At 40.1% G+C, this 26,608-nt stretch overlaps 12 protein-coding genes across 12 annotated transcripts; 6 read left to right on the top strand and 6 right to left on the bottom strand.

The window, feature by feature from the left end:
* Positions 1-15: 15 nt before the first annotated feature.
* On the bottom strand, positions 16-4,785 carry ATG2 (Atg2p; the record flags this gene model as incomplete). Its single annotated transcript, XM_056230678.1, has 1 exon — positions 16-4,785. One exon carries the CDS (start codon positions 4,783-4,785, stop codon positions 16-18), a length of 4,770 nt encoding a protein of 1,589 aa, XP_056084573.1.
* A 382-nt stretch (positions 4,786-5,167) lies between these two features.
* On the bottom strand, positions 5,168-8,068 carry SLA2 (Sla2p; the record flags this gene model as incomplete). The annotated part of the gene is made up of 1 exon (XM_056230677.1): positions 5,168-8,068. One exon carries the CDS (start codon positions 8,066-8,068, stop codon positions 5,168-5,170), a length of 2,901 nt encoding a protein of 966 aa, XP_056084572.1.
* A 549-nt stretch (positions 8,069-8,617) lies between these two features.
* SUI1 (translation initiation factor eIF1) lies at positions 8,618-8,944 on the top strand (the record flags this gene model as incomplete). Its single annotated transcript, XM_056230676.1, has 1 exon — positions 8,618-8,944. The coding sequence occupies one exon, from the start codon at positions 8,618-8,620 to the stop codon at positions 8,942-8,944; it is 327 nt and encodes a 108-aa protein (XP_056084571.1).
* Positions 8,945-9,212: 268 nt separating this feature from the next.
* On the top strand, positions 9,213-9,761 carry CWC25 (U2-type spliceosomal complex subunit CWC25; the record flags this gene model as incomplete). The annotated part of the gene is made up of 1 exon (XM_056230675.1): positions 9,213-9,761. One exon carries the CDS (start codon positions 9,213-9,215, stop codon positions 9,759-9,761), a length of 549 nt encoding a protein of 182 aa, XP_056084570.1.
* VPS75 (Vps75p) lies at positions 9,758-10,435 on the bottom strand (the record flags this gene model as incomplete). Its single annotated transcript, XM_056230674.1, has 1 exon — positions 9,758-10,435. The coding sequence occupies one exon, from the start codon at positions 10,433-10,435 to the stop codon at positions 9,758-9,760; it is 678 nt and encodes a 225-aa protein (XP_056084569.1).
* Positions 10,436-10,914: 479 nt separating this feature from the next.
* Positions 10,915-13,218, bottom strand: CRS1 (cysteine--tRNA ligase; the record flags this gene model as incomplete). The annotated part of the gene is made up of 1 exon (XM_056230673.1): positions 10,915-13,218. The coding sequence occupies one exon, from the start codon at positions 13,216-13,218 to the stop codon at positions 10,915-10,917; it is 2,304 nt and encodes a 767-aa protein (XP_056084568.1).
* A 264-nt stretch (positions 13,219-13,482) lies between these two features.
* Positions 13,483-14,730, top strand: RPA49 (DNA-directed RNA polymerase I subunit RPA49; the record flags this gene model as incomplete). Its single annotated transcript, XM_056230672.1, has 1 exon — positions 13,483-14,730. One exon carries the CDS (start codon positions 13,483-13,485, stop codon positions 14,728-14,730), a length of 1,248 nt encoding a protein of 415 aa, XP_056084567.1.
* A 241-nt stretch (positions 14,731-14,971) lies between these two features.
* Positions 14,972-16,681, top strand: MPA43 (Mpa43p; the record flags this gene model as incomplete). Its single annotated transcript, XM_056230671.1, has 1 exon — positions 14,972-16,681. One exon carries the CDS (start codon positions 14,972-14,974, stop codon positions 16,679-16,681), a length of 1,710 nt encoding a protein of 569 aa, XP_056084566.1.
* A 43-nt stretch (positions 16,682-16,724) lies between these two features.
* On the bottom strand, positions 16,725-20,675 carry RAD50 (MRX complex DNA-binding subunit; the record flags this gene model as incomplete). Its single annotated transcript, XM_056230669.1, has 1 exon — positions 16,725-20,675. The coding sequence occupies one exon, from the start codon at positions 20,673-20,675 to the stop codon at positions 16,725-16,727; it is 3,951 nt and encodes a 1,316-aa protein (XP_056084565.1).
* A 1,079-nt stretch (positions 20,676-21,754) lies between these two features.
* On the top strand, positions 21,755-23,488 carry NRD1 (Nrd1 complex RNA-binding subunit; the record flags this gene model as incomplete). Its single annotated transcript, XM_056230668.1, has 1 exon — positions 21,755-23,488. The coding sequence occupies one exon, from the start codon at positions 21,755-21,757 to the stop codon at positions 23,486-23,488; it is 1,734 nt and encodes a 577-aa protein (XP_056084564.1).
* Positions 23,489-23,789: 301 nt separating this feature from the next.
* MRPL17 (mitochondrial 54S ribosomal protein mL46) lies at positions 23,790-24,653 on the top strand (the record flags this gene model as incomplete). The annotated part of the gene is made up of 1 exon (XM_056230667.1): positions 23,790-24,653. The coding sequence occupies one exon, from the start codon at positions 23,790-23,792 to the stop codon at positions 24,651-24,653; it is 864 nt and encodes a 287-aa protein (XP_056084563.1).
* A 109-nt stretch (positions 24,654-24,762) lies between these two features.
* Positions 24,763-26,031, bottom strand: TEX1 (Tex1p; the record flags this gene model as incomplete). The annotated part of the gene is made up of 1 exon (XM_056230666.1): positions 24,763-26,031. The coding sequence occupies one exon, from the start codon at positions 26,029-26,031 to the stop codon at positions 24,763-24,765; it is 1,269 nt and encodes a 422-aa protein (XP_056084562.1).
* Between the last annotated feature and the right edge of the window lie 577 nt (positions 26,032-26,608).

Raw genomic sequence — 26,608 nt, 5'->3', positions numbered from 1 at the left:
ACAAGAAACTACAGATTAGCTTCGATTAGACTTGTACTTATCGTTGATTTGCTCGGTATGCGTCTTGTCTACTTGGTTAGCTATCCCTTGCAGAGCCTTGGAAACGGCCTCCGTCGCCCCAATTAATGGCCGAATTATCGCGACGGGCGCTGCTCTGGCAACATAAACTGCAGCAGCACTGGGCCCTCCTCGTTTATCGTCCTTCATCTGTCCCTTCGCTCTCCATACTGCATCGTACGCAATATGCATATGCTTTTCTAGTGAGCTATACGCCTCCTTCAAACCCGTGGTGGCGTCTAAGGGCTGATCCGCATACAAACTCACTATCTTGGGTTCATTTCGGTTTTCCGACGAAGACATATCGATGACTACTGCTGTGGGCTCATGGTCTTTTATTCTAGAATACTTACTACCAACTAATTGGTCTTCCTCTAATATAGTATCCAAATCTAATACAGCAGCAGCATCTGTATCGCCACCACCACTGGTGCCCGTTTTCGATGTGTCGTACATCCTACCATTGGAACCAACCCCACCGAATAATTCCTCTGTATTCTCCAATATCGCTTGAGTACCTGACGTCAATTTAACTCCCAGTTTAACGAAATCCCCAGTTGCAGTCTTCATGAAAACATTACCACCTTTTTTCAAGCTTTTCCCCAAATGCCCCTCTTGCTTGTACTCTGACATTAATACCGTGACCAAAGTCTTCACACCTGATCCAATTGCCATGAACGATTTAACAGGAGCCAGACCTTCCAAAACACCAGTTAGCTGCTTTTTAGTGATATCAGGCGTCCAAATCGCCTTTAATTTATCATTTAAGTCATCAAATCCGTTCAGCCCATATAGTACGACACTTTTCAGTGTAATCTTGGACCCGTCAAGCGTGAAGAAATTCATCAGTTCTGAAGTCTGTCCTGATCTTAAACCCGCATAATCAACCTTTTTCGGCTTATAGTCTAGTCTCAACTTGATTGCGTTGGTACTGAATTTTTGAACAAATACAATGTCTGGGTATTCGTCAACCAATTCAAACCTCTTATCTTTGAAACCTAAAAATCTTATTAAAAATTCCAAAGTATCCTGATCCACGTGAAGGCGTAAAGGCGCAATTTTCAATTGCATCACTAATTCTACAGCTTGCAAAAAGTCAATGGGACGGATAAGTTCGAGATCCAGAAGAAACATTGGCGAATTGTGTGGCCACGGTTCATGCTTCAGTAGAGTTACAAACTTATTCCATGTAGATGTTGGGACGTTATCAACAATTTCAAACTCGTAAACGGAAACGATACATTTGTTCAACACATCCGTGGAATTATCAGATTTGGATTCGTCAGGTTCGTCCACTCGATAATTCTTTAAATTTACCTGCAATTTAGTTAACTGAATCAACGCTTTATAGTGCTTGGAAGGTCGCAGATTAACTTTGGATACATCAGCGAAAGAATTTTTAACCCCTTGAATCTCACCATCCAAGTTTTTCCTCAGATCAGTGACATTATTTTTATTAGCGGAGATATATATAGAATCGAAAATGTTCGCCTCCGATTGAATATTAGATTTCGAACCCTTTTCTTCCACTTGACTGAGCTCTTTATCCAATTTCTCCACAGTATTTGTGATAAATTTCCGCGTGTATTTCCAGTCGTATCCATCAAATAGTTTTATAATAACTTTCTCTATATCAATATTTCCCCTTATATTTATGTTCCCTTCTTGCTCTTTTGACGCCATTACTTGATTATCCTCTTCTTTTGGTTGCGCGGAGTCCAAGTAACTTTCGTGTGGAAGTAGAATGCCTCCCGTACTAGTTCCAGAAGAAGAACCCACTTCATACGAACCCTGAGAAGAGAGTTTACTCTTGGCGCCGCTATTAATTTCGTGAGCCTTATCGAGAAAACTATCCACCAAATGCACCGAGTCATAATCATTTTGAAGGTTATTGTTCTCAAGTATGAAAGCAGAATTGAAAAGATCGCGATCAACGTTTTTAAACACATCAATGGGATCTTTCAGTTCTGTTTTAAATTTTTTCTCATCAGGGAACGTTTGAGGATATTTTAAATCAATGCAAAGTTGACAAAAGCTTTGAAAGGAATCTGCACACAATGAAAGACCAACTTGTTCTATTTTACAGTCTAATAAAAGTGTTTCGTGGGATTTGTTTATCAAAAAATTTAGAGTATCAATTTTACCAATCGCGGAGAAGCCTTGATTAGCGTAAAAACTTATCAAGGTAGGCCAGTTCTTGTCTTTTTGGATTTTAAAATTTGCGTAGTCGTCTATTAGGAAAAGAGTATTCATTTTTGAAAGGAGTTTCACTTGCGGAATGAATGAACTTCCACTAGTCGTTAGGTTATCGAGTACAACAACCATTACACTTTTTATCCTGAAAGGGTGTAAAATTAGAGCACAGTCTAAAAATTTTAATTCCCACGGAAATCCTGAGTTTGACGGATTTTTACTTGGCTCTTGTGTTGCAGAAGCATCTTCTGAGCTGGAATTTTCTGGATCTAGGTTCTTTTTCAATATTTCTAACCATCTTGCATAATAATGTACACGCATGTTATTAAAAATAATTTTGAGTTTTCCGTTTGCCCTTCTATGAACATATAAGACAGGCTCATTAATGCTTTTATTCAAAATCATCGACATGACTTCTTGTGGTTCCAACAGTGACGTTGCCTTTCTTTCTATTAGCAGCTTCTTTGCAAAATATACAATTTGAGAGTCATCGGTAAGTGCAAAAAAGTTATCAGATATTAATGCTTCTACTGAACCGAATTGCGGACCTGTTATATCTGATAGTTTTAATTTTATGGTACCAACCTGTAGGGAAAAATTAGCGGATGTACTCTGCTTGTAAACAAACCTAGAGGAATTCAGTACTCTAACACTTCTCTGCAAAAAGGAAGCCCTCTTACTTTTGCACTTGCTTAAATGCTCAACCTTTTTTGAATCAGCGAAAAGTTCTCCAATTTCAGACATACCTTTTATCAACTGCATTATTCCTGTATATTCATCTTGCAGTATGATCTCTTTGATGCTAACGTGGACAGAACTATAAATCAACGCTTCTTTTAAGGTATCATCATATGAACCCAGTTGCAAGCGCGATTGAGGATTAGAAATCGTGACATCTGACAACGTGAATACTTTTGTGTGTCGAGATGGATACTTTTTAAATACGTCTATCAATCCAATATGAAAATCACATCCAGAATCGTAAGCGAAAGGTGCAACTCGGAAATGTAGCAAAAAATTTGAAAATTTAATCGATAAATTTAATGTTTTGGAGGTTAATTTTAAATTTCTTACTGTATTCAAGGCTGATTTTGGTGCCAGTCTTTTCGACTTACTTTGATAAATCGACATGCATAGTGAAATAAATCGATAAATCTTAAATAGTTGAGCAATGCCATCCCCACCAATAACAATCTCCAATTCGTCAGCAATACTTAAGCTTATGCTTTGTGAGGTCTGTTCCGCAGAAAACAATGCCTTGGATTTATGACTGATCGTCAATGAATCTGAATTAGAATAGAAAGATCCTAGAGAAAAGGCTCGTACATTGTCTTGCTTTTGTTTCATTTCGAATGTTTTTAAAATTGCGGTGATATCTTCAGATAAGTTCAAATATATGCACTTAACATCCAAGGAGGAAAGAGCAGAAGGTTTTTGTTCCCCATGCGAGGGGCTTGTGGAGTCCTGATTGGCAAAATCATCATTTAAATCCAAATGTGTGACGACAATCTCTATGATTTTTTTCAAGATAGGGGTTTTTGTTTCGACGATTTTGTACAGCGCCAGATGAACGTCTTGCACATCTATTGCGATATCATACATTTTGAGATCATTAACAGATGATAAGCCTCTAAATGCTATGTTCAAGTTATTTATTTCCATTAAGGTTTCTTTGCACTTATCATCATCTTGTCGTGTCTGCGTAATTTCAGATTCGTCATCGTCTTCATTTGACTGTTCTTCCATGGCGCTCATATAAAGCGAAGTGGCCTCCATTTTCGATAAATAGACGCTTTCCGAGAGATCATTATTGGAAGAATGAGAGGTAAATCCGGATGTCGTTTGTTTCTTTATTAATGAAACAGTAATATTTCCAATGTTTATATGCCGCAAATTGCCATCCGTTGTTGTGAGTTGTATGCTTTCCAGATGAACTTCCAGAATGTTTTCGGAGGGATCCCTATCATTCATTATGAAACGTATCGTGATATTCTTTAACGCTATTTTCAACTTCGCTAGAGCAACATTGAGGGCCTTATTCCGCATATTTTGAAGTGTATATGAACTACTCCCGGTTGCTTTCAGAGTGTCCACATTGGAGTTGAGGTCACTACCACTATCCGAAGAGCTAATATCATCTTCTTTATATCTATCTTGTGTACTTAACGGATCAGTGAATTGTAGCATAGAATTTGTAAGATCTTGAATACTCTTAGCCAAAAAATCAGAGTGGAGTTCTTGTGAACTACTGGAATATAAGGGTGTCATGACAAATCTGAGACCGGATCCATCAATCTCCACCCCGCCAGAAACAGTTAGTTTCAACACTAGCTCCTCAATCACACCCTCGTTTATTTGCACATATGGAATATTTAGATCATCGAGCGATAGATTTACATCATGAAAGGAGAAATGTGACTTAGAACCTATGGAAACGTCCAGGTTGGAAAGATCCACATTGGAAAACAGTGAAATCTGCTGGAGGACATAAAGTAGCAGCCGCTTTTGTATATTCTGAGGTAGCCAAAATGCCATTGTGTTGAAATCAAAAAAAAAAAGGGTCCGTATCTAGTCTAGTTTGCCTTGTTTCCTCTCCTTCCCTTATTCTTGCAAAAACAGTAGATACTTATATGGATGGTTGTTAACAATACAGCTGCAAAAGTTGCAAAAGAGGCGAGATTTCAAGGCTGCTATAGCGGTGTGATATGATAATAAGGGTGGGGTGTGCGTTTCTCTTTGTTCCTAGCATGGTCACTATCGCGATCATTTCCATTCGCCGCACCAAAAAAAAAAAAAAAGAGATATCCTCCCCGTCGCAAGAACGAACATGTCAACCAGATGGAAACAGATCAAGGTCTCTTGGAATAGATGTATTTATATTCATGTTTTATCTTTATATATCAAAAATTACAAATCATTATTGATCATCGTCCTGATTATAGTAAGCATGCCTTCTTATTTCACCCAATCTCTTTCTGGCATTACTCAAAGATTGTTCCAATTTCAAAATCTCTACTTGTTGCTCCATCTCGACAGTCTTCAACGTGTGTTCGGATGTGAATTCCAATGGTTGCTGTTGTTGAGAATTTGAATGCTCGTCTTCAATCAAGCCCATGACGTGGTTACCTAAGCTCTTGCACGCATCGGTAACATCCTTGGAACAGTGTTCCAGTTTGTCTTGAGCCTTGGAGTGGATAGAAGTCTTCACTCTAGATGCCGCCACCAATTGAATTGTAGAGGCAGCCACTTCTTTGGACGCAACAATGAATTGTTCAGGTGACGTATTACCGCCATCTTCAGAGGTAATCAAGTTACTTGCCGTGGAAATCAAAACATTGGTAGCGTTGGCCACGGCCTTGGCGGCAGAGATCAACCCTTCAGTCCATCTGCTGTTTTTCAAGTAAAATTGGTTTAGAGGGATGCTTGTTGTGGTGGCGATTTCATTCTGGCATTGAATGGCGGCCTTCACCAAAGCCACCACAGCGTCAATGATCAGAAGTGCCAATGACAACAATGGCTTGGGGACATCAACACGCAAGTGTTGCGAAGACTTGACAATCTTGTCAGCGGTGGCGACTAATTCGGAATGTGGATTTGTCTCTTTGTTTGATTTCACGGATTGCATATTCAAGAGTGGTTCAATGGCTAGCGACAGCTCTTGCAGCTTCTCTTGCATGTCAACGTTGGCGTTAATGACAATATCGGTCTTCTCTTCATCGCCAAGTTGGTTGAGGTTTTCAGACATCAAGTCCTCGAAGAAATACTGCGCCTCTCTGGCACATCTTTTCACCAGGGTCAGGATCTGATCCGACTGTTCCTGAGGCAATGTGGTAACGGCGTACGCCTTAGAGTTGGTCACCAGCGTCGCCATTGAGGTGCTAAATTCGCTTACGCAGCGTATGACTTCTGTCTGATCACCGCGGACCAGACCGTCTACTATCAAGTTGTTGAAGCTTGTGGCGAATTCAGTGGCATTTTCAGAAGTGCTTTCCAAAAGGGACAGAAGGAAAGTGGGGGGGGTTAGCGGACCGGACCAACTCAAGGGCGAATCGAGGTTATACACCGATTCCTGGATGGTGTTGATACCGCTTTCTAATATGGCATCCAAGATAGGGCTCATCTTGTTCCCAGACATCGTTTCTGCGGCAGCCGCGGCAGCCGCCGCGTCCGCGTCCACGTTATTGGTAGACCTCTCCAATTCCAATCTTGCTCTATCACGGTCCTTGACCAATTCGGCCATTTGCAAATCCTTTTGCTTCAATTTTTGCTCTAGTTGTTCCTTTTTCTGGATCGATTCCTGAGCGCTATTGACCTTCAACTGCAGTTTTTTGAAGCGGGGTAAGAGGTTTAGGTGCTCTTGACGCAATTGCGAGTACAACTTGCCCAATGAGTCGTATTTCCTTTCCCAAACGTCCAATTGATCCTGCAAAGCGGCCAGTTGTTCATCTTTATTGGCCAGTTGTTTGGAGGCAGTCGAATCCATCGTCGCAATTTCGTTTTCCAGCTGCTGCACTCTTTGGTCGTACTGCTGCAACAGGGCCTGGTCCTTTTCATACTGGTTGGTGAGGGCGATAAGGTCGTTTTGGTGTTGGTTTTGTTGTTGCAGTTGCACACTCATCATGTCCTGTTGCGCGTTTTGCAGCTGCTGTTGGAACTGTTCCTGCTGTGCTTGCTGTTCTTGCAACTGTTGCAAGCGCTCTTGCTCCAGGCGATTCTGCTCGTTGGCAAACTGGGCCTGCTGATTAGCCCAAAAATCCGGCTGCATCTGTGCCGTCGTCTGTGGAAACATGGCATTGGCTGCACCCGTGACGGTGGGAATCATCATTGCTGTGGTGGCTCCGGTCGACATGGCCTGCAAGTAGCCCGTGGGCGTCGAAGTAGTCCTTCGAGACGCCGGACGTGGGGACACGGCTGGCTCGACCACAACAGGTGGCGTGGGCGTCGGAGTCCGCGCTGGAGTTCGCGACGCTTCTCTTTTTCTCTGAAACTTGATCTCCTTCGACTCGTCCACGTCGTTGATCACAAACACGTCTGGAGCGTCCACGGGCAGTTTTGGGATAGTGACCAACGTGGTCAAGTACTTCACAGAAGAGCAATCCGCGTAGAACTCAAACAGCCTGGCGTGTTGCAGCTCGTACCGCTCTTTCAGAGGCTGCAGGGCGGCATCGCCCTCCGCATCATTCAATTGCCTGTGCATGGCTCTCAGCATCGAGGTGATGAACTTGTAAATACCGTATGACTCCGCAATCAGCGGAATCAGCGCGGAAATCTTGCACTCGGTGTTCCTCCTCTCGGACTGGATCGAGGCAAAAATGATCTGTGAGAACTCGTCAAGCGAATCCTGCAACGACATCAGGTCCAGGATTGTCTCGTAGCCTTCGTCCGGGTCGGAAACAGACACCAGCGACACATACTCTTCGTACTCGAACGTCCCGTTGTTGAAGCCTCTGTGCTGCGCGTGGAAGTCCAGCTTCAGAACCAGGTACCGCACGTACTCCCGGATCAATTTGCTGTACGATGACCCGCCCGAATGCACCCTGCCCAGCGACCTGATCCATTCCCTATCGCGGATCGCCTCGGCTAGCGCTGACGGATGGCCCTCCTGTATAATCTTGTGCAGTACAATAAGCATCTTGAACAACTGCACTTCATCGTTAGCCAGCGGCAGCGTCTTGAGCGTCGTGAACACAGCTTTGGAAGACTGGTGGTCCCATGTGTACACTATGCATGCACGAACGTGCTTTCTCTTGGGCGCCGTCTCCTCGACAGAGCACGCCTTCTTTAGCGCCTTCTGCAGGTCTGAGTCTATTCTGGACATCCTGCTGCTATGGCTACCACTGTTCTTACTACTCTAGCCTTCCTGCTTCTACGTTCCTGTTTCGAAATTCTGCTACATATATATATACATACCTATCTATAGCACCCTTTTCGGCATTCTCCTATAGGACGTCAAACGGCGCGCGGCACCGCGTCGCTTGACACGACCGGCCGCCGCAATCTCGTACAAAACGAACCAGCTCACAGCATAGGCTGAAGTACCTGTAAAGAGAAAGTGCGTGCACAGACCTGGCCCTACGATGTGGTAACGAAACAGATAGTGAACGAGCTCCCATACTGCAGTGTATGCTGTTCATGTTGAAGCTGACAGAACGTGTTATCACTAACCACGTGCTGGGTAAGAGATGTTTTTTCTCGATGCGCCCGCAAAAAAAAATCAATTTTTTTTTCACCACAGGGATAAAAGCAATCTGCGAAAACGACAAGACAAGAAGAAGAGGTAATTGTTTGTTTCGTGCTGCAATTTATTTCCTTTTTCTCCTCTTGGCAAAGGACCAAGGAATATACTTATATAGCTGAAGCAAATCGTATGTCCATTGAGAATCTGAAATCATTTGATCCTTTCGCCGACACAGGAGACGACGAAACCGCCACTTCAAACTATATTCATATTCGTATCCAACAAAGAAATGGTAGAAAGACTTTGACTACGGTGCAGGGTGTGCCTGAAGAGTACGACCTGAAGAGAATTCTGAAGGTGCTAAAAAAGGACTTTGCATGCAACGGGAACATTGTCAAGGACCCAGAAATGGGTGAGATTATCCAGTTGCAGGGTGACCAAAGAGCAAAGGTTTGCGAGTTTATGATCGCCCAACTGGGGCTGCAAAAGAAGAACATCAAAATTCATGGGTTTTAAGTTCTGCGCTTCTACTCCGTTGCTTGCTTGCTTTTCTTTTTTAGTAATGTCATTCTATATCACGACGTAACTGTTTAGTTATCTAGATCTAAGTGCATACACTATAATATATAATACAACATCTCATTTTCTTTTCTTTTTTTTTCACTTTTCATGCGCTTTTACGCCGCCTATATGGAAGAGAAAGAAATACAAGAACATTTTAGTGCAGCTTTTCAAGATGATGTGTGGCTAGGGCGTACAGCAGATAAAGACCAGAGCGTTCATCATGGGGTCAGGCGATTTGAATCTGTTGAAGTCATGGAATCCCAAACTTATGAAAAACAGGAAAAAAGTTTGGGAGACCGAGCAAGATCTGGTTAACGAGCAGCAGAAGCTTAACACGAGGTTGAAGGAAATTGAAAAGGAACGGGAGCTGAATGAGCTGCTGGACGAATCAAACAAGAACCATCCGGGTGGTCTCAAGAGCGACTTGAGATTGAAGAAATCTGGCCTGGAATGGATGTACCAGGATGCAAAGCTGAGTGACGAAAAGGAGGACTATTTATTAGGTAAAAAAAAATTAGACTCATCTATATTAAACCAACCTACAGCAACAGCAGCAGCAGCAGCAGCAGCGCCAAAGAATGCCGCTGCCACTGCTTCCGCCGCTACATCCAAAGGTTCGCACAAGAAAAAGTCAAAATTGCTTAAAGACGACCCGATGAGCAAGTTCAAGATCACAAAGCAACAGAGGAGAACCCCATATGCATCGGAAAGGACAACGCCCCAACGCGGGAAGCTGCCGTCCAAGCCCGCTCCGGACCTGGACTACTAAACCTTTCTCTTCTTGGAGTCGGGTTCTTCGTCGGACAGGGGCAGGTCCACCTCACCAAGACTGCCCTCATCATCTTCGCCGTCGTCATCCGCGCTCAACCCGGACTCTCCCTCCTCGTCCTCCAAATCTCTCTGCGCTTCAGTGTAGTACTTCACGCAAAACGGGTAGATCTCTTCGCTGAACAGCGACGCTAATGAGTCGCCGTGCGGGAACTCCTTCCCAGGCTTCAATCCGGTCCACCTGAACCAGCCAAAGATGGTCTTCATTCCCTGCCTGTACTTCTTTTTCCCTTCAGGACTGCGTTTATCTTTAATCAAGTCCGGGTTTATCGAGTCGTAACTCCGAGGCCACTCCACCGACGCGGGCTCACTAGTTAGTATACCGTCCTCCTGATCGTCTTCGCTTTTCTTGATTTGGAACACCTTGGTGACTGTCTGCTTCTGGAAATCGCCGTCAATGCCGTGGAAATGGAAAGTTATGCTAAAATCTCTGGTGTCGTGCGTTTTGGACGCCAATGCCAACCACTGTACCTCGATCTTATCTATAGCATCTACGTATTTAAAGTCTGAAGCCCTTATGTAATTTGCAAAACTTACATGTTGCGAAAACACGATCTTCCAAAACTCCGCAATTTCATCAATGTATGCGTCTCTTTTTTCATAGACGGGCTTCATTTTGTTCAATCTGTATAACTCTACATCACGCTCAATGGAATCCACATCTTCTTCGCATTTAGCAAGCCCTAAAAATGCCTTTGCACTAAACTCATACCACACTCATCAGGTGTATTTCTGTTAGTATATTCGATTGCCTTTTTGTTCCCTTTCTTCTCCCCATACACCACAGTCCTACTTACTGTTCATTTTCGTTTTCTCGATCACTCATTTTTGACCGCCGCACTTGACTGCTAGTTTTACTTTCAACTTTCAACTTTCAGTGCATCATCATTAAAACGCTTTTACTTCTCTTCTTCCAAAGAGCGCACGCAGTTCTCTAATTTTTCATTTTTTTTTTTTTTTCTTTTCGCGAACTTTCCTATCTTTCTGGGGAATAATAAGCACAGAACACATTTATCTTAATTTATCTCTTTTTCAACATAAAACTTGTATATACATATATATGTACTTCTGCATAGCTGTGCACGTTCGTAGCTTTAATTTTCCTTCCCAAAGTATTCTTCATGTAGCTTCTTTTGTTGCTCCCATTGCTTCTTCAACTTCTTGGTCATGCTCTTGGTAATGTCATTACCGTCTTTGTCCTTTGTTGGAAGACCTTGTTCGTCCCAGACACTGTACAGCGCAGAGTCTTTGAACATATCTTGCGGTTTAGTTTGAGCTTTCTCCTTTCTCTCGGTTTCCTTCTGTTCTCTTAGTCTTTGCTGTTCCAACTTTTTCTGCTTCTTAGCCTCTTCATTGGCGAGCTTCTGCTCATTCAATTGGACAATTTCTAACTTTTCGTCGTTGGTTAAGAATTTGATCAATGCAGATTGTCCATTTCTATCATCTAATGCAACATTCAAGTTTAGTAAATCTTCGTTTCGAATCTTGTCTGTTAATTGCAAGAATTTCTTTGGTTCAGCTTCCTTAATTGCTAGAGAACGCACCTCGTCTCTAAATGTGGACAAACACTTGACATATGGCATGACAGTGTCTTCCAATGAACCGGATGATTCATCGCTGCAATCAGCCTGTGCAGCCCAGCCCAAGTTGTCGGGACGGGATGGGAACCCAATTATTCTTAGAATCTTTGTAACATAATCACAAATAGCGATCAAAGGCTCAATTTTTAATCCTGATCCAGCGGTAGAAATATATGTGTTCGACTTGGTCACTAATTCACTTAACGTCTTTAAAACCACAGGCGTGGACAAATTATCACAGAACGCCAAATGGACTTTAGATTCACTTTCGGTGAATTCAGCCAGTAACTTCTTTTCGAGTGGTCCAAATTTTTTAGAGATATGACCCGCCGATGCTGCATCATTTTTCAACGCTCTTATAGTCTTGAAAAAGTTGTTCATGGAATTTTCAAATGACTTCACTTCATGGATCAATGATTCTTTGAAATCCAATTGATTATTCCATTGTACTGAGGCAAAGGCCAACCTCAATTGACGTGGTGAAAACTTCTCTAGAGCTTCCTGAATGGTAATAAAATTCTTTAAGGATTTAGACATCTTTTGGCCTTCAATATGCAAGTGACCTGTATGTAAAAAATAGTTGATCCATTGCTTATTGTCGAAACAAGCTTCAGATTGAGCCAATTCATTATCATGATGAGGAAAGGCTAAATCGACACCACCGGAATGTATATCGATGTTAGAACCTAAAATATCACTGGCCATTACAGAACATTCGATGTGCCACCCTGGTCTACCCTTACCCCAGGGAGATTCCCATTCGGGCTCGCCTGCCTTGGAAGCTTTCCACAAGGCAAAATCATTATTTGATTTCTTACCGTTATCAGCAAAATTACTTAAAGAACCCTCAGCATCATTAATCAAATCCAATTGGCCCTTATTCCATGGCTGACACTTGGCATAGTCATGATTTGGTGACCTATCAAATTTTAAAGTATCAAAGTACACGGAACCATCGGACGTTGCATATGCGTACCCATTGCCAATAATTCTTTGGACAAATTTGATAATTTCTGGTATGTACTCAGAAACACGGGTAGTAACAGTTGGAGGCAATACGTTCAAAGACAACATGTCGTCATTGAATTTTTGCTCCCAGTAAGCTGGAAGCTGGCGAAAAATATCTGGGTCGTTAATGGTAGAACCTAGTTCCTTATCCAATAGAGGAACCGTAACATCTTTAACTTTTTCAAAGGCAACTTCTGGATGCATGGTATTAGCTTTAGTAATCGCTTCAATGGCATTTTGCACTGCCGTGACATGCATAGGGAACTTGGGATTTTCCAATTTCAAAGCTTCAGTATCAGCCTTCGACAACCAACTTTCGAATTCTCCAATGCTTTTGATTTCGTTACCTTCAATGGTAAAACTTTTATTAATATACTGGAAAAGTGCTGTTTCGACCTTATCAATAACCTTAGTGTTCAACTTGGTGTCGTTTTCTTTCACAAAGTTGTCAAACAAGTAGTTTTGTCTTGCTCTTAGAATGATTTTATCATCTATGTCAGTAACATTTTGAACAAATTGCACATTGTAACCAAAGTAATCTTGAATAATTCTCCTGTTGATGTCGATAGAGACGTAATTTCTAGCATGACCCATATGGGACGCATCATAAACGGTAGGTCCACATGAATACCAAGTGACTCCCCTGTTCCCAGATTGTGGAATAAACTCGACCTTCGATCTTGTCAAACTGTTGTACAACTTCAGCACGGCTTTCTCAGCCTGTGGTGTTGGAACGTTCCATTTTGGCTGGACAACCTTAGGTGTAGACATTGTAATGTATCTTCTCGGGGCTCTGATGAAAATATTCATACACAGAACAGGATCTAATCCTGCCATCTAACCACCAGCACTGACCTGCAACACTGCTCTTTGCAACTGATAATACCTCTTCACTGCTTTTGCGATGAAAAAAACATATGCGGTCACCCGCGCTGAAAATTTTTTTATTGCGATGAGCTGGAATTTTTCACTTCTTTTAATTGTATGTACCATAACAATTAGTTCTCAATTAATTTCAGAGCGCTTTGTTAATCATAGTTGCTGCCACAGTTGCAATAGGGATTTGTAGTCGTTATGTCCGTGAAAAGGTCTATTTCTGAAATCGAAATTGAAAGTGTCCAAGATCACCCTTCTGTTGCCGTGGGAAGTTTCTTTAAAGGTTTCCGTGCCCCCAGTGAAACTACGTTCGACTTGTACAAAAAGAAGAAATCAAGTAACGACGAATTTTTATTGCACGGTGAGAATGAAAGATTAGAGTACGAAGGCGCCACGGATTCTGTCTCCCAAGGTTCGAACCAATACGTCGTCGGCCTATACAATTCAGAAAAGAAAAGTATTCAGCTCTACAAGGCTCCAGTTCTTGTATCCAAAGTTGTGTCTAAATCTAGCAAGAATCTAAGAGGTCCCAAGATCAAGAGTAAGAGTGATTCTCGTCCATCTGCTCTAAGAAATGCGTTAGGTGAAGCATTCGGTACTAAAAAGGCTAAAAAAGCTATTGCAGATTTGGAAAGAAATCGTATTGACTCTGATAAGTTGACTGATTCTGCTGTTGATATTGTTGATTCAGTGAGAACTGCATCCAAAGATCTACCAACAAGAGCTCAATTGGATGAAATTACTTCTAACGACAGACCCACCCCATTGGCCAATATCGATGCCACTGATGTAGAACAAATTTACCCAATTGAAAGCATAATACCAGAGAGGGAATTACAATTTATTCGTGTTTCACCAATCTTGAAAGAAGCCGACACGGAAAAGAAATTGGAATTGTTCCCATACCAAAATAATTCCAAATACGTAGCAAAGAAATTGAATACATTAACACAGCCTTCACAGATGACCAAGTTACAGCTGTTATACTACTTATCTCTACTGTTGGGTGTTTACGAGAATAGACGCGTGAACAATAAAATTAAGTTGCTAGAAAGATTGAATAGTCCGCCTGAAATTCTGGTGGATGGTATCTTAAGCAGGTTCACTGTGATAAAACCTGGCCAATTTGGAAGATCCAAAGACCGTTCCTACTTTATTGACCCACAAAATGAGGATAAAATATTATGCCACATCTTGACAATCATCCTGCATTTGGATAACTTCATCGTTGAAATTACTCCATTAGCACACGAGCTAAACTTAAAACCTTCCAAGGTTGTCAGTTTGTTCAGAGTACTCGGTGCCATCGTCAAAGGTGCCACAGTGGCTCAGGCTGAAGCTTTTGGTATTCCAAAAAGTACTGCTGCCTCCTATAAGATTGCCACTATGAAAGTTCCATTCAAGTTACCTGAAATGACCAGAAGAGGAAGAGGTCCAAGACGTTAAAATTATATATCAATCATTGATTTGCTCTGCGGGATGGTTCCAACAAAGACAGCAAAATTGAAGATGGTTTTTCAAATAAGGAGAGAACGAAAAAACGAAATGTACCTACATAGAGATACGCTACTTTTGTAAGATAGTATATATGTACATATAGAAATTTGGAGATTGTAGACTTCGAGACAAATTTAATACAAATTTATAAAATGCTTTTAGTTTTTTAGCGATTTCAAGATGGAGATTTATGGCTTATCCTATCCACCTAACTTTTCCCAGAAAAAGAACTCACAATGAAACGAGCATGCTGGAGATAAAAATGACGAAAGATAGTGCACGCATTGGTATCGGTATTGATGTAGGCTCATCAAGCGCTAGAGTAGGCATATATAATTACGAAAATGACGCATTATTAGGAATGGCGCAAGAGCCAGTTCCATACTACCAAGATTCTTCGAGAACATCATGGAAATTCTGGCAACGATCAACTGAGATAATTAAAGCACTTCAAAAGTGTCTTCAAAAACTAAAAATTACGGAATATAACGTTAAATCGTGCGGCGTTTCTGCAACATGTTCATTAGCTATTTTCGAAAAGGATAAGAGAAACGGCAGCTTGATACCATATCCCAACGAAGACAACGTAATATTTTGGATGGATTCATCTGCAATCGACGAGTGTAAACAACTGAATGCCGAATGTTCCCAACAGCTACTGGATTTTTTGGGCGGGAGTTTCGTGCCAGAGATGGGTATTCCTAAGTTGAAATATTTCTTAAACGAATATTCCCATAACCAAGACAAGCAGTTCCATATCTTCGACCTCCATCAATACATTGCCTATGAATTGAGTCACTTATACCAATGGAACAATGAGGTACTCTTGAAAAGGGAAAACAACAAAATGGTAGGCGTCGATGGAGAGGCATCTGGCTGGTCACCTTCATTTTATGAAAACATAATGCATTTGCCTTCTAATGTAATCATTGGCTCAAACGGCGCTACTTGCAAGAAAATAGCTTCAAGTGCTATAGTTCGCAGTTGTATTGACAGTTATGCAAGTTGGTTTGCAGTTTCTTCTCCTCATTTAGAAACTTCACTGTTCATGATAGCCGGTACTTCCACTTGTTACATGTATGGCACCCCCATCACCGACATCAAAATTCCTGGGGTATGGGGGCCTTTTGATAGTATACTTGACAGTAACAGCCACTTTTCCGTATATGCTGCTGGCCAATCGTGCACCGGCAAATTGATCGAGCATTTGTTCGTAACTCATCCATGTGCCAAAGAAATTCTAAAACGGGGCGCCGATATTTATCAAGTACTCGAACGAACCATTCACGACATTGAGAAGCAAAATGGTCAATCAGTTCATGTTTTTACGAAAGATATATTCTTCTACGGTGATTATGAGGGAAATAGGACCCCATTTGCAGATCCGCGAATGAAAGGTTCATTTATTGGCGAAACCACCGACACATCAATTTTAAACCTCATACATAAGTATATTTGCATCTTAGAATTCTTATCATTCCAGACAAGACTAATTATTGATACTTTTAAACGTCAAAATATAGGAATGTGCATTCAAGAATTAAGAATATCCGGTAGTCAAGCGAAAAACAAAAGATTGCTATCTTTGATTTCCTTGGTCAATAATGGTATAACGATAAACAAACCAAAGGATAATGTTGACCTGATGGGCGTTAGAGGTGCATATCTGCTTGCAAAATCGGCAAATGAAGGGAAACAAATAATTGATGTTATAAGGGAGAGGGACACCAGTGATGACAACGAAAAGTTCGAACCTCTTCCTGAATACCAACTCCTAAATGATAGCTCACTGCTAAGAAGATTACTTTGGGCTAAATATCGTATACATTTAGATATGGCGAAACAACAGCAGCGATATCATAAACTTATTGACGAAGTTTTCAGTGGCACCAACTGTTGATAACTTGCCTTTTAGTAACTAAATATAACCTATGAGACATTTTTTAATAGGTAACTCTATTGATATCCACCCATTCAATTTGTGATTTTTGCCTGTCATCTCTCTTGACCTTGAAAAAGTGGTCGGTAAATGCCGCTGCATTCATATGGCTTAAAAATTTCTCATCATGAGTGATGACAATTAGCTGGAAATTTTTTTGATGCTTTCTCATATTGATTATATTGTGTAATGATTTCGCTAAACTTTCGATGTTTTCTTCATCCAAATTGGTTGTAGGTTCGTCTAAGGCAATAACACCACAATTTGCGCCGAATGTTTCAGATAGAGCCAACCTGATGATGATTGACGCTAGAACCTTTTGACCAGCGGAGCATCTCCCTCTCATATCTAGTTCAACATCCTGTTTATACATTACAACGCGATAGTTATATGATTTGCCCTTCACTGTACTACTAACCTCATCTGACCTAATTTTGATGGTATCTATATCAGTACCGCTATACGTGCGTTTCCACAATTCGTCAATGATTCTGTTTATATCTTGCATTTTTAATCCATGATATTTCATAATGGCACTATCCAATGCTTTAGAATAAACATCTATGTCATCAGTGACAAAAGATCTTGTTTGTAATTCAACCCACTCTTTATGATAATTCTTCTCGATATCTTTATAATCGGTCCGTAGTTGGTGAGTCAATGAATCTATTTGATTCTGTAGTTGCTTCATTTCTCCCAGCTTACCTGCATTCTCAGAGCTTAGTTTTTCAAAATTAGTTCTTAGTCTTAACGATTCCTCCTGATATTTGTCTCTTTCAGCTTCCGCATTTTGAACATCTAGTCTATTGATCTCAGATTCAATATTTTGGAACTGTGATTTCAATCCAATTAATTCCAGATTTTGCCTCAAGTTTTTCTCTTCATTATTCGAGTCGGCAAGTTTTCTCTTTTCCTCATTTACTTCGTTCATTTTGACATCAAGTTGTTCCTTCAGTTCCTGCATTTGAACTTTGTTTGACCCCAACTCTTTTACCGTTGTTTGTAATTCGTTGAAACCCTTAGATTCGAAATCAATAACTTCCTTATAGATGGTTTGATATCTATCTATCAATCGGTTGACGTCTGCCACATTTTTTTGTTTACTGCTTATTTGAAGATCACGCTCATTTTTCAATTGGTCTAAAACATTCTTGGATTCATCTCTTTTATTTTGTAAAGAAACTATACGTGATTCTAAGGCTTCAACTCTGGAATCAATATCTTTAATGTTCACCTCTTTAGATTTTATAGAATTATCAATGTTTTGCTTCTGTGTTAAAGAGGATTCAATTTCAGAAACCTTTAGCTCCTTTTCCTTAGTTAAGCTAATGATTCTTGAACTTTCTTTCACTTTTTCATCCTTTTCCATCTGAATACCCAAAATGTGTTTCCTCAATTGACGTAAAGAATCATTCATCTTTCTTTGTTGGTCCCTTAACTCATCAACAGTTTGAATACCATCTCCACTGGTGCTGTAAATTGATAATTCATCAGATATTGATTTAGAATTATTCTCAAGATCTTTGATCTCCTTTTCTACATAGGTAAATCTCTCAATTAATGGACGGATGTCAGATTCGGCAAACTCTTTGTCGTTTCTCAGAGTTGTGGACTTCGTTTCCAGTTCATAGAGTTTCAATTTAGAAGATTTAGTTTCTTCATTAGCTTTTTCAAGATGTTCGCGGGAATTATTGATTTTTTCATTTATCGAACTCAATGATATGATATGTTTATCCAACAGCCTTAAACTATCAAGGTATTCCTTTTCATTTTGAACAGTATCTTTTAAAGATTTCTCAAAATTTGCATCTGTCTTAATTTTCAATTCCTGTAATAATTTGCTTTTAAACGAGTCATTTTCAAATTTTCTTGAACACAAATAACAGCAGCTGTCACGTTCGGCAATTTCTAGGGCTTTCCTATTGAATTCTAAGGTGGTTTGATGCATTTTCAGGTTCTCCAATGCAGTCTTGTAGGAGAGTTCACTTTCTTCCAGGACATCGCTATATTCATCAATCGTACAATCTTCTGGTAAGTTTTCGTTTAAGAGCTGTGTCACTTTCTGTTTTGATTGCTGGTTCTCTTGTAAATCTTTTTCTATGGTATTGAAATTATATAAGGCATTGGTATATTTCCTATCAATTTCGTGCATCTCCTTATTGTTGATAGCAATATTCTTTTGCATATTAATAAACAATTTCTGAAAATCCATTTCTAAATCAGACCCTTGGAAGTCTTGTTTAAAATCTTGCATAATTGGAAAAATCTGTCTTATTTTTGAATTATTCAGTAATGTTTGTATGATTTTTTGCAATTCATCTGATTTGGCACCGACGGATTTCTTTATCAGACCTAGTTTGGCATATAAGTCGGCCTGTTGATTAGTTTTCATTATACGATCTTGGAATTTCTCGATTTGGTTCTCTAAAATTATCATTTCATTATTCTTCTCTTCAATTTGCTGATTTAATTTGGGTATGATATTTTCATTTTCCCAAGTCTGCAACTTTTCTTTGTAAGTCTTCAAGTTTTCTAATTCATTCTTGAGATCATCTTCAGTGAACGAATTTTTGAAGGATCTTATTTTTTCAGCAAGTTCTTCCGTATCGCATATTAATTTTGTTCTATCTTTTTTATTATATTCCAAATTTTGTGAATCGACGGTTATTGACTTTACCAATTCCGATAAGCTTGTCTCCTTCAACTGAATTTCTTCTTCAAACTTTTTTGCAGTGTTGGTTAGATCATGTGAGATGAAAGCCTTGAATTGCGACATCTTGTGGTTTATTTGGGCCATATCGTTGTTTTTAATATCTGAAAGGTCCTGAAATCTGTGCTGGAAGGCTTCCTTTAGCGAGGAAAGGTGATTCAAGTTCTTTTCATATGTCTCCTTACCAGCTTCTAGTTCACCCTGTCTTCTTATGAGAGAATTAGAGCGATTTTGTAGGGAAGATTGCCGGTCTTTCAAATTGGAAGTACTCGCTTCTAGATCTTTTAATTGATTATTCTTATCCATTAAGACTTTGGAGAAGTTATCTAACAGGTTTTGTAAATCTGGTTTGGAAAGGTCTATAATATCAATGGAGTTTGACAATCTTTTCACCTGATCACTGATCGATATTTTTGCGTTTTTCAAGTTTTCCACTTTGGATAGAATTTTTTGGAAATCTTGATTCGATTTAAATAATTTATCTGATTGCCCAGTAATCTCGCTCAATTGAAATTCGATTTGGGACACTTCTTTATGGTACTGATCTATTTTGGTCTGTAATTGGTGAATATTGAGTTTCATTGCCTTGGATCTGTCCTTGTCTAACTTCAAATGCTCCACTGACTGTTTCAATAATTTAATATCTACGGACATGTCTTTCTTTATGGATTTCAAATTGTCCAAAGCCTTTGTGAATTTCATGGCCTGGAAAATCTCATCAAACTTCTTTTTCAGATTGGACGGTTCACTCAGTGGCCAAAGACTGTCTTCCTGATGACAGAAGATCACGTACTCCAAGATGGCCTTCGGGACACCCAAATAAAGGGGAACTTGAGCGTCCAATTCTAATGACCTGGTAGACAAGGTACTGCGGTCACCGCTGCTGTTTATAGCGACCAATTGGCCCTCCAGCGTCTTGAATGTGGTGGTTGTTTTCTTCATCAGCAGCTGAATATTTCTGGTAACAATCATATTAAGGCCATTAGCACTCGTGAATGCGAGCTTGACCTGAGCTCTTACGTCCTTCTCACCAGTTATTTTTGGATCATGAATAAAAACTCCGCCTTTACTATTGGGTGGTAGATCACCCGTGGTGGCGTATTTCAAACATTCGATAATGGTTGTTTTACCAGAGCCATTCATACCGACTATCAAAGTCAACGGTTTACCAAATTCGATTGTCTCCCTATCATTAGAGTCGAAGGATCGTATACCCTGGATAGATAGTTTATAAATGGCGCTCATCCGTATGCTTTCCGTGGTTTCCTTAGCGCCTCGCTTTTTATGTTGGTGATACTACTTTCTTAAAGTTTAAGACTGCATTTATCGATAAAATTTGAAAGCCGCTTTATAAAACAAGCGATGAGGCAAAAGAACAGGAACAATAAAGAGAACAAGAAGAAAGTAATATTCTTATGCCAGCAAAGGAAGCACATGCTAAACAATATCATTTCGCTGCTTACTATGTCAGGACACACAATTTTTCTCGTATATCAGCCAGCTGCAACAGCAAGCGCACTAAAGAAATGGTAATACAACCAAGCATAGTATAGTACAGTGGTCGGTAGTTTCATTTCGGAACTGCAAAAGGAATTACTCAATAACTTTTTTCTCGAGTTAGTAACAGCATTATTAGTGATTGTACTGGCAGTGTTGTACTAGCGGTGCATACATTCAAATGAGATAATACGCACGTTAGATCCGTTAATTATCACCCAGCTAACCATAATCTCGTGGAATCACCTTCGGCATTCAATAATACTGTATTTTCAATACCTCCCTCATTGACATACAAAATATCACCTGGACTCTTCCTAGAATCCGTGGAAACTCGGCGGCTAAAAATCCATCTTCCGTGGATGATGATTTATCAGTAACTTGGCACGGCATCATTTTTTTTCCCTGTTTTTTTTTGCCACCGGCCGGGGAGGAAGACGGGACGGAAAAAATGTATAAAAGGGCAGCTGTTTTTGTTTCTCTCCCCATGTTCTCCTCGCATGGTCCCCCCCCATTGCCATCTTACAGTTACCTGGCCTATAGAGAACACTGAAAGTCAGTACTAGGCAACCTTATTGTATTGTTTTCGTATCGCATCGTACCATCGTATTGTACACAACTAACTCACCAATCAAGGGCTCTTCTTACAATTAGTTACGTTACCGTATCCATTGCTACAACCTATAACTTTCAAGCAAAAGAAAAGAATACTATTTTCTATTTTTTTCGTATTGTAGTTTTTCTCTGATTATTTCTAGCGCTTTTCTCCCAGGCACGAATTACAGAAAAGGAACAGAAAAAGAACAAAACATATCGAGACACCCACAATGCAGCAGGACGACGATTTTCAAAATTTTGTAGCTACCTTGGAATCATTCAAAGATTTGAAATCTGGTATTTCAGGATCTCGTATTAAGAAACTAACAACTTACGCACTTGATCACATCGATATCGAATCAAAAATCATATCTTTGATAATAGACTACTCAAGACTATGTCCCGACTCTCATAAATTAGGTTCTTTATATATCATCGATTCAATAGGTAGGGCTTACTTGGACGAAACAAGATCGAATGCGAACAACAGCAGCAATAAGCCCGGTACTTGTATCCATGCCATAAACACATTGGGTGAAGTAATTCAAGAACTGCTATCCGATGCCATTGCAAAAAGTAGCCAGGACCACAAAGAAAAAATTCGTATGCTTTTGGATATTTGGGACAGGTCTGGCTTGTTTCAAAAGAGTTATTTGAACGCCATCAGATCGAAGTGCTTTGCCATGGACATAACGAATAACACTGCTACAGCTGCCTCTGCCGCTTCGCAGCAATTACCAGCGGATCCCAGACAGAGATCGAAACAAATCTTGTCGAATTTGAAAAAAACTCCTCCCGTAAACCTGAACATAAGCGTCCCAACAAATTTGACTTCCGCAGATCCAGCCAAGCAGCAGGCTGCTCTATTCCAACTAATTGCTGCTTTGCAGCAGCATTTCAAACCTTCTCCTTCTGCTCCGGCAACAGTGGACGATGCTTCAACATCGCAGACTCATACAATAACCGAATATGGTAGCAGACGTGAGCGCGAAAAAGAAAGAGAAAGATACAACTCAAGAAGGAATAGATCAAGATCTCCTCCAGCGGTTCTTCCGCAGCCACCTGCCGGCAGAAAGGACCGCTACCCATCTGTAGCTCAGGATCAATACAGTATAGGTGCTCCTAATACGACATTTGGTACAAACAATCACCACTTATACCCGGATGAACTCAATGTTTCAAATAATCCTCATTATAGACCGAAACCTGTTAGTTACGATTCTTCGTTACCTCCAGACCATATCAAAGTTTACAGTCGTACCCTTTTTATCGGTGGTGTCCCTTTAAACATGAAAGAGTGGGATTTGGCAAACGTCTTAAGGCCCTTTGCTGAGGTGCAAAGCGTCATTCTGAATAACTCCAGAAAACATGCTTTTGTGAAAGTCTATTCAAGACATGAAGCAGAAAATGTTTTGCAGAATTTCAATAAAGATGGCGCTTTGCCATTGAGAACCAGATGGGGTGTTGGTTTCGGCCCAAGAGATTGCTGCGATTATCAACATGGCTACAGTATTATCCCCATGCACAGGCTCACAGATGCTGATAAGAAATGGTCTGTAAGTGCGCAATGGGGGGGAACGTCCGGTCAACCTCTGGTTACCGGTATTGTTTTCGAAGAGCCAGATATCATTGTAGGTGAAGGTGTTTCTTCCAAGGCAATATCTCAAAAAATGCCAACTGATTCTGGCAGAAACGGCCCTCGCTCTGGTAAACCTAACAAATCTGGTAGCATATCTTCGATATCCCCAGTGCCTTATGGCAATGCTTCACTAGCGTCTCCTCCACCACAGCAATACGCGCAGCCCATGATACAGCAACCATACGGTTATGCTCCCAATCAATCATTGCCTCCTCAAGTCCCTTCCGCAGCCGCTCCCCCTGTCCCACAACAACAACAGTTTGACCCTACTGCTCAATTAAATTCTTTGATGAATATGCTTAATCAACAACAGCAGCAAAGCTAGTATGTCTTTTTTCTCTCCTATTTTGTGTATAAGACACATAAAAACTAATTTATCTCTATATATGTGTATTTCTACTATTTTCTTTCACCATTCCATTTAGGTTTTCGTTAAACGGACGCCCCTACGTAGTTACATAACTAATATATATCAAATCTAGTGTAGTATCATCCTTTCTTTTGATTCTACTCTCTTTTTCCATCAGGTTCCCGGTTTTTCCAAGGCACTGGAACAGAAGAAGGAAAATGAAACGGAAAAGAAAAAGGCCAAACAGGCTGATAGACCTCACACTCTACACAAACATATGCCCTCCCTCAGCACCCACCCAATGAGAGTAAATTTAATGTTGAAAAGAGGGCTGGCTACAGCAACGGCCAATACTACCTCGCTGAAGATCAAAGTTGGAGTACTACTGTCAAGAATCCCTGTAATTAAATCAGAAGTAAATGACCTAGAAAAACACTACTATGAGTATCAATCGCGACTAGAGAAAAGGTTAATGTGGACGTTTCCAGCATATTTTTATTTCAAGAAGGGTACTATAGCAGAACATAAATTTTCATCTCAACAGGATGGGCCCATTTCCAAGAAAAGTGGCATTTGGTTCCCTAAAGGCGTGCCGGACATTAAACATGGCAGAGAAAGAAGCACCTCGCAAGAAATCAGGCTACCCAACAATAACACAGCAACGTCCATTACCAACAAAAAAGAGCAAAACAAAGATGATGTTAACAGACCCGTCATTCCTAACGATAGAATAACGGAAGCCGATAGATCAAATGATACCAAGAGCCTTGAAAGACAACTAAGCAGGACCTTATATCTGTTAGTTAAAGATAGAAACGGTGTTTGGAAATTTCCCAACTTTGACTTATCAGATGACTCTAAGCCCTTACACATAAACGCGGAGAATGGATTAAGATTGCTGGGTGGTGATCAAATACACACTTGGTCTGTTTCTGCTACCCCCATCGGTGTGCTGAAGGACGAAAAGAACGGTGCAGCAGAGTTTATCTTGAAATCACACATCTTGGCAGGAAAGTTCGATTTGATGCCACAAAAAAACGATGCATTCAACGATTATGCCTGGCTGACGAAGGATGAAATTGATGAATACGTACCAAAAGAGTATTTCAGTCAAACTGGGTTTCTTTTAGCAGATAATTGAAATCGTAATGTTACATATACAACATGTATATATATATACATTTGTTTATCCTGAATTACTACATGTAAATATCTAACAGCAGGATTTTAGTGTGATCTCTTAGACTAGGCTATTTTCGTGAATTGAACCTACTTGGCCTATCTTTGGCAATTCTATCGTTGTTTTTGCCAGCCGTTTTGCTATGATTGCTACTGATGCCGTTATTTTTCCTACGTTTTTCGATTATAGCGCTATTGTACAAGTCTTTCCAATACGTTATAAGATTTTTTTCGTTCTTAAGAAAGTGGTTCGACAAAGTATCATTCTTGCCTGACATAATATACCATGATTTGTTCGGATAAAATTTCAAAACCAGGTCAGACTTATAGTTTGCCAAAGATTTGGATTGAAGCAATTTACCATCGTTAATATCGTAGAAATACACCATTTCACCCTCCGTGCAAATCGCTAGTATTTTACCCAAATGACAGATGTCCAATGTTATTACTGCAGAGTCTAAGTCATTAATTATCAATTCGCAACATAGTGACTTTGTACTCCAAATGTAACAGTTCCCATCACTGCTACCAGTGATAAAATATCTTCCCCATGGGTCCATCTTGATACCGGTTATGGAACCGCTATGTGCTTTAATCGTATTGGAAACTCTTAACATGCCGTCCTTTGCATTCAAAATGACCAAATAACCGCTCTTGAAACCAATAAATATATAACTTCCAGCATTGCTCCATTCTATGGAATAAATAATGTCGCTATCATTAGGACTTGTGTTGCTAACATTCAAAGAACAAAGAAGGCTGTGGTCCTCCTTAACATCAAACAGATAAATCCTCTCAGATTTCGTTGCAGCTAATAACCAATTTCCTGACGGATCATAAAGACAAGCGTTAACTTTAGTCTTACTTCCCAATGACAAAGTTCTTAATTTAGACGCCTTTAGCGTCATTTCATTGATCAAAAGTAAGGATATCTCCGATGAATTACTCACGACGGCCAATTGATTCAAAGAAGTAGGGTTCCAAGACAAATCAGTGGCCAGCTTATCAGAACCGCAACAGTCTGGAATATAAATCTTGACGGATTTGTCGAAACTTGCATCTTTGATGAACCAAACGGTTAAAGAGCCATCCATTCTACTGTATGCCATTGACGAGCCCGAAACATGGAATTTCAAAGAAAGCACTTCATTAGGAGTTGAAGAGCTGGAACTAAACCTTGAGTGAGAGCGCGAACTAACGTGAATAAATCTCTCGTCCTCAATATCACTTGTATTACTTTTAGAAAGCGTGCTTTGCAGATATTTCGAGGTTACCGAAGCAGCCACCTCAGAAGTTATAGTCTTTTGGTCAAGAATATCGATACTCTCACTAATTGGCATATTGAGTTGCTGATTTGCTTGATTCTTTTTACCTGCATGTTATTTGCCATTGAATTAAGGACTTCAATATCTCTAGAAGCTATATATGTGGAAGTTATATTGAAAATGTTACAGCATCCTAGACATTTATGCTGTGGTGCAAGGCTTTTACTTAATTTACATGGAATGGAGATATTAACAGGCGAAAGCAAGACACTTGTATGTCGTTAATGGCAAGTTAAAGAGAAAAATGAGCTAGTTCAAAATTAGATTGTATGCTAGATCCTATGTCGGATTGTTCTCTTTCTGCTTGAGTAGCATTCTTTTTTCCATTTTTTTCTCCGGGGACATTTATGTTACAAGAAAACTCACAGTTCAACGTTGATATTGACCTTCAAGGTCATGTTTTTGCAATGTTTTACACTTTTTTTCTAAAAAGCATGTGCACTATTAATACTACCCTCAAGTCTACAAACATACATATATATATACATATATATAGTTTACATACGGTCGTTTATCAGATTTAAATAAGAGAAAAAGAATACCTAGAATAGGATGATTTCTATTATCTTTCAAATGGAGTAAAAAGGGTCGA

This window comes from Saccharomyces kudriavzevii, assembly GCF_947243775.1.
Source record: "Saccharomyces kudriavzevii IFO 1802 strain IFO1802 genome assembly, chromosome: 14".
NCBI lineage: Eukaryota > Fungi > Ascomycota > Saccharomycetes > Saccharomycetales > Saccharomycetaceae > Saccharomyces > Saccharomyces kudriavzevii.
This window is presented reverse-complemented; position numbering and strand designations above follow the sequence as displayed.